This window comes from Physella acuta, unplaced genomic scaffold (genome assembly GCF_028476545.2).
Source record: "Physella acuta isolate Inbredline_101_S28 unplaced genomic scaffold, ASM2847654v3 ptg000720l, whole genome shotgun sequence".
Lineage (NCBI taxonomy): Eukaryota > Metazoa > Mollusca > Gastropoda > Physidae > Physella > Physella acuta.
Window position 1 is genome coordinate 452,501 of NW_026732238.1, and position 20,593 is coordinate 473,093.

Consider the following 20,593-nt stretch of genomic DNA (forward strand, 5'->3'; position numbering starts at 1 on the left):
AGACATAGACATAGACATAGACATAGACATAGACATAGACATAGACATAGACATAGACATAGACATAGACATAGACATAGACATAGACATAGACATAGACATAGACATAGACATAGACATAGACATAGACATAGACATAGACATAGACATAGACATAGACATAGACATAGACATAGACATAGACATAGACATAGACATAGACATAGACATAGACATAGACATAGACATAGACATAGACATAGACATAGACATAGACATAGACATAGACATAGACATAGACATAGACATAGACATAGACATAGACATAGACATAGACATAGACATAGACATAGACATAGACATAGACATAGACATAGACATAGACATAGACATAGACATAGACATAGACATAGACATAGACATAGACATAGACATAGACATAGACATAGACATAGACATAGACATAGACATAGACATAGACATAGACATAGACATAGACATAGACATAGACATAGACATAGACATAGACATAGACATAGACATAGACATAGACATAGACATAGACATAGACATAGACATAGACATAGACATAGACATAGACATAGACATAGACATAGACATAGACATAGACATAGACATAGACATAGACATAGACATAGACATAGACATAGACATAGACATAGACATAGACATAGACATAGACATAGACATAGACATAGACATAGACATAGACATAGACATAGACATAGACATAGACATAGACATAGACATAGACATAGACATAGACATAGACATAGACATAGACATAGACATAGACATAGACATAGACATAGACATAGACATAGACATAGACATAGACATAGACATAGACATAGACATAGACATAGACATAGACATAGACATAGACATAGACATAGACATAGACATAGACATAGACATAGACATAGACATAGACATAGACATAGACATAGACATAGACATAGACATAGACATAGACATAGACATAGACATAGACATAGACATAGACATAGACATAGACATAGACATAGACATAGACATAGACATAGACATAGACATAGACATAGACATAGACATAGACATAGACATAGACATAGACATAGACATAGACATAGACATAGACATAGACATAGACATAGACATAGACATAGACATAGACATAGACATAGACATAGACATAGACATAGACATAGACATAGACATAGACATAGACATAGACATAGACATAGACATAGACATAGACATAGACATAGACATAGACATAGACATAGACATAGACATAGACATAGACATAGACATAGACATAGACATAGACATAGACATAGACATAGACATAGACATAGACATAGACATAGACATAGACATAGACATAGACATAGACATAGACATAGACATAGACATAGACATAGACATAGACATAGACATAGACATAGACATAGACATAGACATAGACATAGACATAGACATAGACATAGACATAGACATAGACATAGACATAGACATAGACATAGACATAGACATAGACATAGACATAGACATAGACATAGACATAGACATAGACATAGACATAGACATAGACATAGACATAGACATAGACATAGACATAGACATAGACATAGACATAGACATAGACATAGACATAGACATAGACATAGACATAGACATAGACATAGACATAGACATAGACATAGACATAGACATAGACATAGACATAGACATAGACATAGACATAGACATAGACATAGACATAGACATAGACATAGACATAGACATAGACATAGACATAGACATAGACATAGACATAGACATAGACATAGACATAGACATAGACATAGACATAGACATAGACATAGACATAGACATAGACATAGACATAGACATAGACATAGACATAGACATAGACATAGACATAGACATAGACATAGACATAGACATAGACATAGACATAGACATAGACATAGACATAGACATAGACATAGACATAGACATAGACATAGACATAGACATAGACATAGACATAGACATAGACATAGACATAGACATAGACATAGACATAGACATAGACATAGACATAGACATAGACATAGACATAGACATAGACATAGACATAGACATAGACATAGACATAGACATAGACATAGACATAGACATAGACATAGACATAGACATAGACATAGACATAGACATAGACATAGACATAGACATAGACATAGACATAGACATAGACATAGACATAGACATAGACATAGACATAGACATAGACATAGACATAGACATAGACATAGACATAGACATAGACATAGACATAGACATAGACATAGACATAGACATAGACATAGACATAGACATAGACATAGACATAGACATAGACATAGACATAGACATAGACATAGACATAGACATAGACATAGACATAGACATAGACATAGACATAGACATAGACATAGACATAGACATAGACATAGACATAGACATAGACATAGACATAGACATAGACATAGACATAGACATAGACATAGACATAGACATAGACATAGACATAGACATAGACATAGACATAGACATAGACATAGACATAGACATAGACATAGACATAGACATAGACATAGACATAGACATAGACATAGACATAGACATAGACATAGACATAGACATAGACATAGACATAGACATAGACATAGACATAGACATAGACATAGACATAGACATAGACATAGACATAGACATAGACATAGACATAGACATAGACATAGACATAGACATAGACATAGACATAGACATAGACATAGACATAGACATAGACATAGACATAGACATAGACATAGACATAGACATAGACATAGACATAGACATAGACATAGACATAGACATAGACATAGACATAGACATAGACATAGACATAGACATAGACATAGACATAGACATAGACATAGACATAGACATAGACATAGACATAGACATAGACATAGACATAGACATAGACATAGACATAGACATAGACATAGACATAGACATAGACATAGACATAGACATAGACATAGACATAGACATAGACATAGACATAGACATAGACATAGACATAGACATAGACATAGACATAGACATAGACATAGACATAGACATAGACATAGACATAGACATAGACATAGACATAGACATAGACATAGACATAGACATAGACATAGACATAGACATAGACATAGACATAGACATAGACATAGACATAGACATAGACATAGACATAGACATAGACATAGACATAGACATAGACATAGACATAGACATAGACATAGACATAGACATAGACATAGACATAGACATAGACATAGACATAGACATAGACATAGACATAGACATAGACATAGACATAGACATAGACATAGACATAGACATAGACATAGACATAGACATAGACATAGACATAGACATAGACATAGACATAGACATAGACATAGACATAGACATAGACATAGACATAGACATAGACATAGACATAGACATAGACATAGACATAGACATAGACATAGACATAGACATAGACATAGACATAGACATAGACATAGACATAGACATAGACATAGACATAGACATAGACATAGACATAGACATAGACATAGACATAGACATAGACATAGACATAGACATAGACATAGACATAGACATAGACATAGACATAGACATAGACATAGACATGACGGCAATACAACTTGGATAAAACAGGGGGAAATGTAATGTATTTACTGGTTTCGTTCATGCAAACGAAACGGAGAGATACGTTGCAAGTTAGATCATTCAGCTTCCCACCAGGATTTGATTCAATACAGTATTCATTGCCATCTCGATTGTTGGGTTCGTTTTTATCCCAGAATTCCGTCAAATTAGCCTGTGTTCCATCCGTCCACAACCATTGTCTTGTACGTGGTAGATAATTAGCGCCCAGCCAGACTTTTTGAAGTAAAAAAATGTACACATTACACTTGAAAAGTTAGGATAATAATAGTAGCATACACGCTTTACAACGTGATTAGCTTATAGAATTTTACTGTGGGTGTTTGGTCGGAAAAAAAGTATAAATGCGATCTCTTTAACGCTGTCTTTGTAGCTTAAACGAATAGGTAAGTATTGTATTTATTATAGTTTGTACCCATTTTTAAAGATTTACCTATCAGTTTCCAAACCCCGCTTTTTTATAGTTATATTAGCATCATGTATTTGGCACCTCACTGGTTTAAAGAACATATAACAATTTTATTTAAATGTCTGTTTATATTAAACTAATTGCTTTATCTTGATCTCTATCCATATCTATCATAATCCTTATCACAATCGCTATCTCCATCTCCATCTCCATCTCGATCACCATCACCATCGTCATCTCCATCTCCATCACCAGCACCAGCACCATCGACGTCGACGTCACTGTCGCTGTCACTGTCGCTGTCGCTGTCACTGTCACTATCACTATCACTATCACTATCACTATCACTATCACTATCACTATCACTATCACTATCACTATCACTATCACTATCACTATCACTATCACTATCACTATCACTATCACTATCACTATCACTATCACTATCACTATCACTATCACTATCACTATCACTATCACTATCACTATCACCATCACCATCACCATCACCATCACCATCACCATCACCATCACCATCACCATCACCATCACCATCACCATCACCAACACCATCACCATCACCATCACCATCACCATCACCATCACCATCACTATCACGATAACGATCACGATTACGATCACGATCGCGATCACTATCACTATCACTATCACTATCCTTATTATAATTATAAATCGCATCGGGCGCTTCTGGTGGATCTTTCGGCGTCCGAATTCAGACCTCGATACTTTCTCGTTAGCAGTTGAGTTCTCTACCCTCCAGCCATATCTTCTAAAGATTTAGGCCAGTATTTCTGTAATCACTTACCTCGAGCAACTTGTCTCTTTAAAGCATTGATATGTTCATACTCAGATCTTGACAGAAATTTGGCCAATGTCCATTTTCCTTTCAAATTCGAGCAATATTTCTTTAAAATAAAATGTAATTTTAAAAAAATAATTGATACTATAAAACTCTTCAGGCAAACCAATCAGAGTTTCTTCCAGGCATCTCTTCGGGGGGGGCCGAAGCCCCCCCAAAAAATTTTTATCGCCCCCCCGAACGAAATGAATTTTATATAATTTATATAGAAAATATATACTTTTAACAGTGTCCGCCCCCCCGAAGAAAGTCTACCGCCCCCCCCCCCCCCCCGAAAATTTCAAGTGCCCCCCCCCCGGAGAAAAAAGTCTGGAAGAAACACTGAAACCAATAAAGCGTGAATGATCTCACAAACACTTTCTTGCACATTAAATGATTTTAAAAATTTAAAAATTCATAAAAAAACGTTTTAATAAAAAGATTTAATGTAATAATGCTCAAAGAAGTAGTAAATAAATGATTTTCTGTAATTATATAATATTACACTATTATTTAAATAACTATAAGAAAAAGCGTGGATCCCTTTACTATCTATTGGGTACCTTTACTATTATTTAGGAAGAGACCAAGGCTTTTCTTTATAGTTATTTAAATAGTAGTGTATTATACATATATATATATATATGTATATATATATATATATATATATATATATATATATATATATATATATATATATATATAGAAAATCATTCATTTTCTACTTTTAGTGCGTTATTGTACCACAACCCTAAAATGCTTTTATTTATCATGCTCAATATTATTGTGGGTGGTTGAGAGAGAGAGTGTGTGTGTGTGTGTGTGTATGTGTGTGTGTGTGTGCACGCGATTTTGTGTGTGCCTTCGTAAAATCTTGTAATATCAATTTAACCCGCTTCCCACTGTCCGATTAAGTACGTATATTCAATTTGTATCTAATAAGGAAGACGATAGGTCATTAATATATAATTTAAAGTTATTATATTCAACAATACAAGGGTAGATTTGTAAAAATAAAATTACTCGCGAATGATCGACCACGAACTAATTAAGGTCACGTAACCCAAGAGATCACAAGCTACAGGTCGGATTTTAATGCAAAAATTTGAATATTTTCATAAGTAGGCCTACTGTCAACTTCTTTTTAAACAAATAACTAAAAGTGGAAATATATATTTATTTGTTTAAAGAAAAAGACGTTTGTTACATTAATAAATAAAGAAAAACAAAAGTCACGAATGAAAACAATGCACACAAAAAAAATTGGAACGGTGTAGCCCTACTTAAGCTATATGCTTGTATGACTCAAATTAAAAGCCTGGGCGCTCATATATGGAAAATATTTTCCTTTACATATGGAGTTCATTGATAAGTTTACGTTTCACAACATAATATAAGACCTATACTTAATTCTTATCGTTTTGCTTTTAATTTTAATCATACAAGTATATAGCTTTAGTAAGGTTACACCAAACTAAATTTAACTTTAACTTTATAATACTTTTATTCATTTTATTTACTAAACATTTAAATAACCTCTGCTTCATGCCACGTCTTAGCTTGTTGGAATAACTCATAGCACGCAATTTTAGACTCCGGTGCACTTTTGTAGATGCATGTTGCTGAAACAAAAGAATTTTTAAGAATTTAAAGATGTGCTTTGTCTGTGTTTTACTTATTTTTAAAGAAACAAGATTGATCCTTGAGGTACAACATGATTGAGTGTTTTGTTGCAAGTGACAAGTCCAAACGTCTAGAGTTCGAATTAATTGATAGTGTACAGGACGTTGTAAATAATATTAAGGACATTGCAATATTGCAAAGAGTTTTACTATTTTAGCTTAAAACACCATAATTTGAGATAGAATCGACATGACATGTTCACGATAATTACTTAATCACGAAATTATGTTTGATTGGGCGGGTATTTTTTTCTGGGATATTGCTGTTTTTATAAAGAGATAATGAAATATGAGTTTAATGAGTTTACATCATAATTCAAACAGATTACTATTGTTCTAGTGCTTTCTTAGGGTATTGTTGGTTTTCGGGGTGTTAGTGGTTTCAGAATGTGTATTGGGGGACTCTATTCAGTATCGGCGGTGTTGGCCCTCTGTCTATTTTCACAACCTCGTTGAGGTATTAGACCCGAAAGACGTATTTTTTCGATATTTGGGCAGGTGTTAAAGTTCAATAGAAGTAGCCTTTAACTCGCCCTTGTATTTAGATTAAAACTTTTCGTTGGGTTTATCATTAGAATTAAAAGACATAACTTAGTATTAAGGTACACCTTAACTAATTATTTATAAACTATCAAATATCAGTAAGTCAGTTTAATTTTTACTGAAAAATCAGTGGTATATTATGTATGCAAATGTATTTTATATATTTCAAAATACCTTGTGAATAAACTTGTGAGACAAAAGCTAACAAAGGCAAGATATAAATCTTCATTGTGATGATGGAGAAAATCGTCACTTGATTGTAATCTGATGATAAAAATATACTGTCTTTCATTAACATACACATCGATTATCAAAAGACAAAATTAGAACAGTAAAAGAAAATCAGACAGTTTAAATATAAATAAATAAGAAAATAATTTGTACTTTAAATTGCTGGTTACATTAGTTTTTTAAAGGAAGCAAGTTAACACATAGTGATTAAGAAAATGTTGATCTATTAATCATTGACGAATCGCTAATATACAGGTTTACTAAAGCAATCAACATCAATCAAACAGAACGCGGGAGAATTTCGACACTAACACGAAAATTGTAAGATTTGCAAGATCAACGTCAAAATATTTTCGTAAATTTACAAAAACATTCCGTCAATTATATTTGCTTAATTGATGTGTGCTTCTGATGCACATGTAATAAAAGTCTTAAGTATATTACCATACGATTAACATGTGTTGGCTTCTAGCTGTAAAGTAAAAACCGAAGCTGAAATCACATCCTTTTATAATGAATTAAAACGACATTTAAAAAAACTGAGTATGCTTTTTTCCCCCCGTAAAACTTCAAATCCAGTTATTCAAGGCTTATCTTAATTTTAGTTAGTACTGAACAAAATTAAACTATTGAATATTGCAATGCTAACAAACAATGAACATTCCCTCCACGCTTTTACCTTCCGTCTTGCCTTTCACTGCTAATAGAAGCGACCAGGCAAAAATAAATCCTTATCACAGGAAACAACATCAAGAACAAATCCGTTACGCAGAGATAAGTAAAGGGTTTTGCTATCTTTTTACCATCATATAGTCTGTGTAATGATAAAGATTGGGAATAAGTTATATTCAAAGAAAAATACATTTTAACCTTTCATTAACACGAACAATTACTCACTCATGCACACTTCATTAAAAAAAAACTAGCACACATAACATACAGTAATACACGCACGTATGCAAATATTCAAACACCCACCCTGAAAGAACATACACACATAATTGTGAATTGTAAAAACACCACACGCTAAAATAAACCGGTAGTGATCTCCCCTAAACTTTCTCGAATATTCTTATATAAAACAACAGGGGATGGTAACTGGGGATATAGTTATGATCGTTAATCCATTTTAAATACTGAAACTTTTAAAAATAGAATAGAATCTCAGTAAAAAACAATTGCGCACCAAGCGAACGCCTAATAAAGGTGTGTATAATAGTGCGCAATAGTATTAGTACTTTATAAATTTACATTAGTTTTTTGAGAAATCGGAAGTAGCGTAAAGTACTACTTCCGGTCAACGGAAATTACTCAAAATTTAACAGAAGGTAGAGAATTAGATCTTTTACTTACATGTGAAATTTCATTTATCTATCTGAAATAGTACTCAAGTTATAGGCTTTTGAAAAATTCAAAGTAGAAAAAGTACCACTTCCGGTTATCCGAAATCGCTCAAAAGTTGATACGGATCTACGATTTTGATATAATACTTGTATATGAAATTTCATCAACCTAGCTGTAACGGTACTCAAGTTATCGTGTTTACACACGGACACACACACACACGGACACACAGACATACGGACAAGATTGCAAAATTATGTTTTTCCGTATCAGTGAGATGTAAAACGTCGAGATTTGCAAAAATCTCGATTTTTTTTTTTTGCACGATTACAAGACTTTCTCTATACTTCGTATATACGAGAAAGTAAAAAAACCACATAAAAACACACAATTGCAATTGCCATGTTAAATATTTTTTATTTTATTTTGCATAAGGCTCGGGCTTTATATGAGGAATTAAAAGAAAAGATGTATATAGTTTTTTGTGACACCTTATGTTCTTTAAGTAGTACATATGCAATGTCACTCGGGCTCAACTTTCTTCCCCTTGTGAGAACGTAGAAGGTGGTCTTCATATGTGTGCGTGTAGTCCTGACCTCAGGATGTCGGTTAGCACAAAAATTGTAATCGCAGCAATATTTGCAAGCACCACAAAAAAGTGTTGGAGGAAACTATGGCATTTGAGTTTGATACAAATTCTCTGAGAATAACAGCATTGTTTCAAGCTATTGGCAGAAGAGTTGACTGCATTTATCCATTTGTCATTTATATGGTGTAAGTTTATTGAAAGCGTTTCCTTTGAAAAAAAATTTTTTTTAGAGTATTCTATTATGAAGACAACGGTAGTCAGGTTAACATATATATTCTTAAAGAGGTCGGGTGTATGAAAGTATGACATCATACTCTTTTTTTTTGCATTAGTGTTTTAAATCTAAATTTTATCAGTTATTTCATATTATTCGAAAATCATTATTGGTTTAGAAATAATTATAATACAAATTGAACGATTTTCCTGGGTGATGTGATTAAACGTTCTGTGTTAACATTTCCAAGCAGCTAATAAAATGTTTTAGTGTGGGAAAGGAAAGCTGAGGTGTGAGGTCATTTGGTGGTGGTGGGGGTGCGCCTGATATTGTGTGAAATGGTATGGGGTTGGTGGTTGAGGGTACAACATCGGCAAATAAATCTTCACGTGTTTTATTAAAGACACCAATGGATTTAACATTGACAATGACCGCTTCAAATAATACGCAAAAGTTAGACTTTCCTAATGTCTTTAACAGCAATTAGGTGCCGATGTGTGCTTTTGTTATGTAATGTGTCTGTCTACTTACGAGCTAATGTTTTGTAGCTTAGTTATAAAATGGTATAGTAAAATACTATATTTTTAATTAATATTGGTGTATCTGACCCAGATTTTAACAGCAGTTAGGTGCCGAAGTGTGGTTTTGTTCTGTAATACGTCTGTCTACTTACAAGCTAATGTTTTGTAACGTAGTTTTAAAATTGCATAGTAATCTGACCCAGATGTTACTTCCTGTCACTTTACAACATCAAGTCTAGTATAAGCTGGGCGTTGTGGGTGAGGTCATTTAGAAGACGACATGCTGTCTGTACGACTCTACTCACCTTGAGCTAGTAGGTGTAGAGACTCTTCCCAGTGCCCCGGGACAAACTTTCAATTTGGCGCCAGCATCGGGAACAACCTTTCAATTTGCAATTTGCACCCCCCCCACCCCCTCAAGCTTTCAACTTGCACCCCTCCCCCATATATTTTTTAAAATATTTATAATGCAAAACTGCAGCGAAAATAAGGTTTTGATTTTTTTACAACCCATTTTGGCGCCCCCTAAGGTTGGCGCCCGGGTACATATGTACCCCCCCCCCCCGCCCCCCCTCGCTACGCCTCTGCTTGGGCTAGCTAATGTCAAGTCAAGATGTGCCACTCTCAACCTAAGAGAAAGTCGTCGCATCTAATTGCTAAACAATGGAAGTCGCGTCCACTTAAGATTAATTCGAATGATAAGGGTTCCAATAACTTCCTTTTTACAAGCTTTTATTTAACTCACTTCCTCTGGCGTCAGTTATCAGTCTGTTTAAGCAATGTTCTGTCTTCCTTCTTCTGCTGACGCACCTTTATCTTTGTGCATTTTTCCTTGCTCCTTTTTCTTAATTAACATATTGTCATTTTCGCTATGTTAATTTTGTTTTGTTTCGTCTATACCTTCCAAACTCGCTGTTCCTATAACCGCTGGTTAACGTTTGTTTTTTTTTTGTTTTTTCATTTTTTTATTTAATTACGGCATTATTTTAAATTAAAAATAATGAACCAACAAATATTGTATCGAAAAACGTGTAAAAATAAAAACGTCATTCCTTGAAATTTGTTTTTATTTTTAAAAAAAAATAGATTTGTCTTATGATAGTTCTTGAAGATTTAATTAATGTATAATAAAAAAAAACAGAAAAGATTTCATTAGAATCATTTTGAAACTAAACTTACCCTTGAACTAAAGCTTTTTTTTTTACTTATATAGATATTATAAAATATTATAAAAAGATTTTATTTATGTACTTTTCATTGTGGTTTTAAAAAAAACTGTTTCATTACAAAACACAACAATTACCTTTAAAAAATCTATAATTAGTTGTTAATTAAATGGTTTTAAAAAATATGAAAGATTTTTAATAATTAGCAATTAGTATTTATATTGTTGATTTTTTTTAAATATTGACTTTGGACTTATTCAAGCTAAACTAGCTAACGCACAGTGTATTATATTTACGTTGGCAATATGGTCTAATTGTTTTAGTAATACAATAATGTTTAATTGCATGTTATTTAACTATGATTAGTTTATGAAAAGTTAAGAGTAATACTAAAATAATATTTTGTTACACAGAAAAGACATTTTTGAGCTCTCTTCTCATTGATGTATGACTTGACCTACGCGTTAAGGCAATCCATAATACAAAACGGCTTGTTGCCATTCTTCTTCTGATCCGGGGTCGGGACATCTTAAATAAAAGAAGAAAAAAAAGTATTATAGAAAAAAATCTTCACACTAAACTTTATTCCTATATGGTATACTAGTAAATTTATGTTGTTTATGTATAACCGTATTAATAATTCACGCGTACGCCTTGCTAAGTATTATGACATTGACAATTCTCTCCAGCTTGATATGCTTTGGGTAATTTACCTAAGCTAATTCCATAAAGTTACAAGACAGTGATAAGTCGCTATCAAATGACAATTTGTTTTTTGGCTAACACATTTCTGGTGCATCTTGCATGTTTAATTATAAAAGACATATGGGAATCCAAGCTCAAGATCCGGGCAGTAAGATGAGAAGGGCAAGATGTTTCCCATGTATCAGGCCCCATTTCTCCACATAGTTGATAAACCATCGGAATAGAGGCTATTCGGATCATTATCTTTTTCCTATTCTTGCTCAAGACACAAGGGGTAGTTGAAGCAGAATTTATCTGTTTTAGATACCTCGGCATATGACATCAGGATATAGTGTGGTCAGCATTATGCCCAGCCGCCTTTACTTTCCCTAACGTGAGTTAGGTACCGCTTACAGCTGGGTGTACTGAATTGAACTTGGATTCGAACACACATCAGTTTGGTTAGGCACATAGCTCGCTACCGCTAGTTCATGACGTCCCATTTCGGACACATGCAAAATAACATAAAATAACATAAAATAACCTTAAAGTATAAGGACGTATGGAAATGGCTTTAGAAAATACCTAAGCACATTTTGTTGAACACCACATCACTTGCGAGTACATAATTCATGAGATATCCGGTTTTCCTCTGTTCCCAATGACAATTTTCGACATCGAAGAGGATTGCTTGTATGCAGCTCACGTACTCAGAGGCTTCTCTAATAAAAGAAAAACAATACTTTCATTATGTTCGCCGTAGACCTTTAGATATTTTACAACAAACTCATATTCATCCCACTCCCCACCTTAAACCCGGTCTTTCTAACTATAGCTTATATCTATCATGTCTCTTTATAAAATGTATTTTACTCGAAAAATATACCGGTAGTTATCTCCCCTAAACTTTCCCGAATATTTTAGTATAAAACTACGAGGGATGGCAACTCAGGACAATGTTTGTAATCCATTTTTAATTACTTAAACTTTTTATAACGGAAATTACTCAAAATTTGACAGAAGGTAGAAAATTAGATCTTTTACTTACATGTGAAATTTCATTTATCTATCTGAAATAGTACTCAAGTTATAGGCTTTTGAAAAATTCAAAGTAGAAAAAGTACCACTTCCGGTTATCGGAAATCACTCAAAAGTTGATACGGATCTACGATTTTGATAAAATACTTAAATATGAAATTTCATCAAATTAGCTGTAACGGTACTCAAGTAATCGTGTTTACACACAGACACACACAGACACACAGACACACAAACACACACACAGACACACAGACACACAGACATACGGACAAGATTGCAAAATTATGTTTTTCCGTATCAGTGAGGTGTAAAACGTCGAGATTTGTAAAAATCTCGATTTCTTTTTTTGCACGATTACAATACTTTCTCTATACTTCGTATATGCGAGAAAGTAAAAATATATTTACTATAATAATTACAAATTTTGTTAATTTTGTCAAAAACATCCAATCTAAAAAGACTTTACAGCTTTCTTTGACTCACTCGCAGAAAGATGTGGAGTTGATGAAGGGATAAACGCAGGAGTTCAAATCACATTTTCCACCACTTGTTGTCGTTCCTGGAAACAAATTAATTTTAATTTTTGATGTCATTTCTTTTAAAACAACCATTTTGAGATCTTTATAAAGAAAAATGTATCTCTATAATTGTAAACTCTTACTATTGCAGCCCAATTTTTGCAAGTCTCTGTTTGTCTCCATTATCAGGACTTCGGCTAAAGATTTGTGTATGATGTTGCAGTTTTTATGTATCACGTTATTAGTGAGACATCTGATGTATATCAAACCCTGACTGTACAAAAGAAAAAAAATGCAATGGTATGCAATGCTGTTTTATGGAATGCAATTTTATGCAATCCAATGCAATGCACAGCAAATTCATTGCATTTTATGCAATGCAATGAAATTAAAATAAATGCAATGCAATGCGATGCGATGCGATGCGATGCAATAATCAATTTTATTTTCTCGTATACGAAGTAGGCCTATAGAGAAAGTATTGTAATGGTGCAAAAAAATCTAGATGTTTGCAAATCTCGACGTTTTACACCTCTCTTAGTAGGAAAAAATCATTTTGCAATCTTGTCCGTATGTATGTGTGTGTGTATGTGTGTATATGTGTAAGTGTGTATGTGTGTCTGTAAACACGATAACTTGAGTGCCGTTACAGCTGGGTTGATGAAATTTCATATACAAGTATTATATCAACTTTGTAGTTCTGTGTCAACTTTTCAGCAATTTCCGGTAAACAGAAATGCCACTTATTCTACTTTAAATTTTTAAGAGCCTATAACTTGAGTACTGTTTAAGATAGATAAATCAACTTTCACATGTAAGTGAAAGATTTAACTTTCTGCCTTTTGTTTAACTTTGAGTAATTTCCGTTGACCTAAGTAGTAATTTACGCTATTTCCGATTTTTCAAGAAACGCATGTGAATGTATCTATATACTACTAAAACTCGAGTTTGTTTATTGTTTGATTATTTTTTTGTTTTTGTTTTTTTGTTTGTCCGTTTTGTTACAGGAGAGAATCTGCACTATCTGTAGAGCTGTATAATACGTAATTAGGTAGAAAATTTTTTTTTTAAACAAACTTTTAATCACAAATTAATTTATAGATGCTAATTAATGTATTGATATATTCATTGGTAGATCAACCACATTACTGGTAAAATTTCAGAACAATGACTTTACCTATAGAGACGTCACATGATTTATTTTTACTTTTTATAACAATAATGGCAGCTTCCATCGAAGATTGTGGTGCCTATTCAAAAGTTAAACGCGTTATAAAACTAATTTTCTGTCGGCTATAGCTTTAAAGATACGTCCGTTTGCTATTTTTATTAGAATCCAACACTATTTACAATTTACAACAGTTCTTTTAGTATACAATTAATTTCTCTAGATCCAGAATTCTACAAATCAGCTGTCGAAGGAAGAAAAATTTATAGATCTAGAATTAAGTAGTTACGAGTCAAGATATCTAAGATATTAATGTATTAGGTTCCCATGCGAGTGGCATGGGTTCGAGACAAGTCATGTCAATGTTAATGATTTTTGTCCAATTTTTTTTAGATGTGAATAATAAGCTTCTTATTGGAACCTAGCGGGATAAAATGCAGGTAAAGTAGTTTTCATCTGTTTCTTTGTCCTCAGCATATACGTGGATAGTGTGGTCAGAGCCATACTCGGCCGGAATATTTTTTAAACGATGAAAACATGTTATCTGCGACTTGGCGGGACACTAGGCAGGTGAAGTAGAGCTGGGTAGGTGTAGAGTTCAACTGTGACGTCAGCATATGAAGGGATAGTGTGGTCAGGCCCATGCTCAGTCAAAATCGGTGTTTTTAAAAGACAAAAACGTCTGAGGTGTATCGTCTTTTTGAATGTGGGGTCTGGTTATTTAGTGATGATAATTGACAGGCGTGATTTCATTTATGGATGACACCCAAAACCCAAAGGTATTCAATGATAACGAGTAGTCTAGTAAAGCACTAATAATATTCAATACTATTATACACAGATTTTTTGCCGTTCATGGTGCGCAATTTCTTTCTATTCTATTTTAAAAAGTTTAAGTAATAAAACATGGATTAAAAAATCATGTCTATATCCCGAGCTGCCTTTCCCGTAGTGTTGAATAAGAATATTCCAAAAAGGTTAGGGGAGATCACGCCCGGTTTATTTTAAAATTATACACACCTGCAAGAATATTTTTCTGGTATATGACAAGCTTGAACGTCGCAATAAGCTACAGTATATATATTTATTGTGTATATGTAGGCTATATATATATATATATATATATATATATATATATATATATATATATATATATATATATATATATATATATATATATATATATATATATATATATATATATATATATATATATATATATATATATATATATATATATATATATATATATATATATATATATATATATATATATATATATATATATATATATATATATATATATATATATATATAATGTATTTGATAAGAACGTTAGGCTACCAATACTTGATCCTGCCAAAACAAATGCACAGAAGTGTAAAAAATCATGCTCGTAACAATAAATAATCATATCAATACAGCGGCTTTTGACATACTGCCAAAGTATAAGCACAGTAGTATATATATATATATATATATATATATATATATATATATATATATATATATATATATATATATATATATATATATATATATATATATATATATATATATATATATATATATATAAAGCAATGTATGTGTGTTTGTGTGTTTGTGTGTTTGTCCTTTATGCATTACTACACCTCTCATCACATCGCCGTGAAACTTTGGGAAGTTGTTGAGAATATTCCTGGGGAGGTTTCTGCGAAAAACAAATTTCAAATTCGCAGGGGTGGCGCCCCGGCAGAGCGCGATTTGTTTTTCTCTATATACGGTATATAAAAATAAAAAGTCAATTTTGGTTTGACATCGTTCATCTGATAGCCATTAGACTTTGGGGAGTTCATAATAACACTCTAGGGAAGGGTTCTGTAAAAAAAAATCATTTTTAATATCACAAGGGCGGCGCCACGGGAGGGTCCGATTTTTCTCTATATACGGTATATAAAAATAATAAAAGTGAATTGCAGTGACATCGTTCACACGATCGCCATCAAACTTTGGGAATATGTTGAGAATGTTCCTGGGGAGGATTCTGCTTAAAATACATTTTCAAATTCGCAGGGGTGGCGCTCAGGTATGGCGCGATTTGCTTTCTCTCTATAAACGGTATATAAAAAATAAGAGTCGATTGCAGATTCACACTGTTCATCCAATCACCGTCAAACTTTGGTTAGTTTATTAGAGCATTTCAGGGAATGGTTCTGTAAAAAAAATCCTTTTTAATTTCTCAAGGGCGGCGCCACGGGAGGTTGCGATTTTTCACCATATACGGTTTATAAAAATAAAACTCGAATGCGGTTCATCTGAGTGCCATAAAACTTTGGAAAGTAGATGAGAATACTCTCGAGAATATTTCTGTGAAAAAAACACCTAAAATTTCTTATGGGCGGCGCCAAGGAGGGTACAATTTTCGTCAACAACGGTTTGGCGCCCAGAGTTTTAGAGCGACTATGTTGGCACTTGGCATCCGTTAATCGAGCGTCCTGCATAGCGAGTAAGGTGTACTACTATATTCAGCGGTAAAACTACAACAGGCTTCTAAAAATAACTTTGTAACGCGAAGGAAATCCTTCTGTCCGTTTTCGTCACCTTGCGAAAGATGAAAAAATAACTTTTTGAGAGCCTACTGTAGAGTTTCGTCACTTTGAGAATGATGCAATAAGCATCTACTATTAGACAATCCAGTCAGAAATTGAGATCGAGCATCTAATAATAGACCATTAGTAACGCTAGCATATTGCATCAGTCACACTGATGTTTAAAACACGTCAAATACGTTTTTAAGTGTTAAAGAAAAAAAAGCCTGTTCATTTGTGGCACTTTAGCGAATGATGAAATCTGCATCATTATTAACAGGATGCTATTTGGCACGATGGCGCCTATTACTTTTAAGGAGCCAGGGGTCGTACGCCGCGCCTATGCGGTAGTGTAATCGGGGGGAGGGGGGGTGGGGGCCCTGAGAACGCCCCTCTACGCTCTGACACAGAAGCGGTCACCGAAGTGTGTTACCAAATTATTTCGGTGAGTGATTAATGTACACTCAAGGTTTTCATGCCGTAGTGTAGGTAAACCCGTGTCCTGATATTTATGATCCAACAACAGGCATTGTTTACATTTAAATAACTCATTTTTAGAAAAGAAGGTCACGCGTCTAAGAACATATAATTATAATTGATAACGCGTTGGTGAAATCCTAATATATTTCGTCAAACTTTCTTCTATCCCCGCGGCAACGCGCGGGGATCGGGTACGCTAGTATTTATATATATATACATATAAAATTATGCTTTTATGCAAATACAATAAGACAAAGTTAACATTATGTCATAATGGTGCATTCAGAATTGTGTATATTAAACAGTATTAAGCAATTGACTGATGATCAATATCATCTACTTTTAAAAATGCTTATTTAATAATTTATGTATTTTAGTAATTGAGTTTTAAGTAATTGAATTTAACTATTAAATTACCAGTTTTAGTTAACGCTTCAGCTTGCGACCATGCAGTCATAGATACAAGTGCTAGAAATGAATCAAATATATATATATATATATATATATATATATATATATATATATATATATATATATATATATATATATATGTGTGTTTTTATGTGTGTGTGTTTGTTTGATTGTGTGTGTGTGTTGTGTGTGTATAGTCTACAAACGAGAAGAACAATTTTAAAAAATTAAACGAAGCCGCGTAGAGTGCACCTAAACTATCAAATGTAGTTAACTAACATTAGTGAACAGTAAAGGCTGCTTGGCATATGGCTGACCACGCTCCTTATGTAATAAGCTCCAGGCCAGAGTAGAAAATAAACTCTACTTCACCTCCGTTCGTCTGGCATGAGAGTGGCACCTGTACTTCACAGATTCTACCTGCTGTACATTTAATTCTAAATCGTTGTGTACCTATCAACAAGCTGCTGTGTTGATATTTAACGGATATTTAATGACATAGTTTCCACTTAAAAGTAAATTCGTATTTTCTTTTAACTTACCTACAATAGCTAGGTAAATGCCAGAAGTTTTCATTTTAGAAATGTTTAACAGTATCCAACAGATCTTGTTTGCTATTAGAAAATATTTTTCAAAGCCTCATAAAAAGTTATATTATTTCTTTCAGCAACTCGTCCCGACTGATATTATTATATTTAAATAGCAATATATTTAAAACGTCAATTTTGAAATATATATCCCATTAACAGACAAAAAAAATCTTAAATCCTGTTAAAACAAAATATTTTTTGTCTGATATATCTTGCTTGAGTAGATTTGTCAAATATATGATGACAACTTTTGCCTTGAGATATTTTTGTCATTTGAAAGAAAGTGTGCATATGTGTCTGTGTTTGAGATAGTAAGAGCGCGCGCGAGAGAGAGAGAGAGAGATAGAGAGAGAGAGAGAGAGACATTTGTGGGAATATAACTCAAATCATACTGGAAAACAAGCAAGTAACTTTAACTAAACCCCATTAAAAATGTACGTGTATTAATCCAACGTGCAAGATAACCAGTGTAAACAATGAATGGTTAAAGCGACATACCTTCAGTAGAGGAGCAGCAAAACCAAGGTAGCAAACTGGCCCCCAAATGCGGCTTTTATGTTTTTAAACTGTGATTAAGACATCACATGATTTCACGTTGGTTCAGTAGTTCTCAAACAGTTCAACCAGTCTTTACTTGTAGTTTTAGTTTATTCTTTGCCAACACACAAGCATGTACACACTGCATACACACAAGTGGCACACATTTCAGAAAATAAGACTTATTTTTACAGTGAAGTTGAGAAAATTATATGGTTAAATATAGGACTAGGGTGGTTAGTTATTGGGTAAAATTTCAACTTAATACATCCAGACTAGTTGAAAACAAAGTAGCTGTTTGGAAAATAAAATGGATAGAGGCATTATCTAAAAACTTAGGAACCACTGGCAATTAGGATCTGGGTTATGAAGTCTCACCAGTAATCCCTTACAGCCAGCTATCGCTGAAAAGGTTTTCAGATATCAAAATCATTAAAGCTAGATCAGTGTTTCTCAACCTGGGCTCGATCGAACCCCAGGGGTTCGGTGAAACAGTTCCAGGGTTTTGACGAAAGTAAAACACACACCCGACTCCTATGATTCATAGTCAGATTTCGTGAGTGAGGACGATACAACGTTTAATTGAGTTGAATGAAATAGCATTTGGAAGGGGTGGATTTCGGTTCATTCGAAAGGGTTAAGAACCACTGCTATAGATTCTTAAAATCGCAACCAATACAACCATAACTTATCGCACAGGCTTAACGTGTTTTCCTGCCAAATACTAATACCTTAAATTCAACATCTTAATTTTTTGTAGGATTACATTAACAAACAAATAGTGGAAGATCGATAAAGGTCATTTGTCTATCAGCAAATAAAACTATGTTGAGCTCTGTCTTAAGTAAAGATTTTTTTATCTATCACACCTTTATTTCAGCTAGGATAGGCTTGTCTTACCGCATCTTCGATATAGCTAATACTGGCTACGGCTAATCCTCTAATGGGCCGTATTTCTAAGAAAGCGCCGGTAGGTGGCGCCACACAGAAATAGGTTAGCAACCAAGCGACGCGTTGAGCGTCCCTTTCCATTTTCTTAAAGCGATAACGCGAAAGATGGAGAAAGTCAGCTTCGGAAAAATGAATTAAGTTCAACTTAAAGAAGAATGCCGAAGAAGAGGAGCAAAAATAAGTGGAAGAAAAAGAGATCTTGTAGAAAGGCAACGGTTTAATATTTGTTGATTGATTTTGCTTGTTAGATTTCATTTTAAAAAGAAGTTGCTAGTCCTAGTGACTAGACTAGATCTAGATAGAGAATCTAGGCCCTGCTTTAATTTTAATTTATTATTTATTATTTAGTAAAGAAAATGCGT

General features: G+C 33.4%; 2 protein-coding genes across 2 annotated transcripts in view; one reads left to right on the forward strand and one right to left on the reverse strand.

Moving 5' to 3' along the window:
• The window catches only part of LOC131949941 (serine/arginine-rich splicing factor 6-like), a 15,323-nt gene extending 3,588 nt beyond the window's left edge, over positions 1-11,735 (forward strand). Inside the window, exon 2 of the mRNA XM_059311903.1 lies at positions 11,698-11,735. Coding sequence (XP_059167886.1) covers positions 11,698-11,735 — 38 coding nt within the window. The remainder of the gene's footprint in view (positions 1-11,697) is intronic.
• On the reverse strand, positions 11,194-19,272 carry LOC131949920 (uncharacterized). The gene is made up of 8 exons (XM_059311883.1): positions 19,242-19,272; positions 18,696-18,767; positions 18,160-18,210; positions 15,716-15,764; positions 13,671-13,801; positions 13,493-13,568; positions 12,554-12,690; positions 11,194-11,812 (listed from the first exon to the last, which is right to left on the reverse strand). The coding sequence occupies exons 2-8, from the start codon at positions 18,727-18,729 to the stop codon at positions 11,742-11,744; spliced, it is 549 nt and encodes a 182-aa protein (XP_059167866.1). The 5' UTR covers positions 18,730-18,767; positions 19,242-19,272; the 3' UTR covers positions 11,194-11,741.
• Positions 19,273-20,593: the final 1,321 nt, after the last annotated feature.

Excerpts from the sequence above, each read along its gene's own strand:
- LOC131949920 (XM_059311883.1), bottom strand. The coding sequence starts at position 18,729 with ATGAAAACTTCTGGCATTTACCTAGCTATTGTAG. Across the intron at positions 13,802-15,715 it reads CCAGAAAAATATTCTTGCAG|TCAGGGTTTGATATACATCA; the intron begins GTGTGTATAATT and ends TCTTTTGTACAG. Across the intron at positions 13,569-13,670 it reads GCAAAAATTGGGCTGCAATA|GAACGACAACAAGTGGTGGA; the intron begins GTAAGAGTTTAC and ends ATTTGTTTCCAG.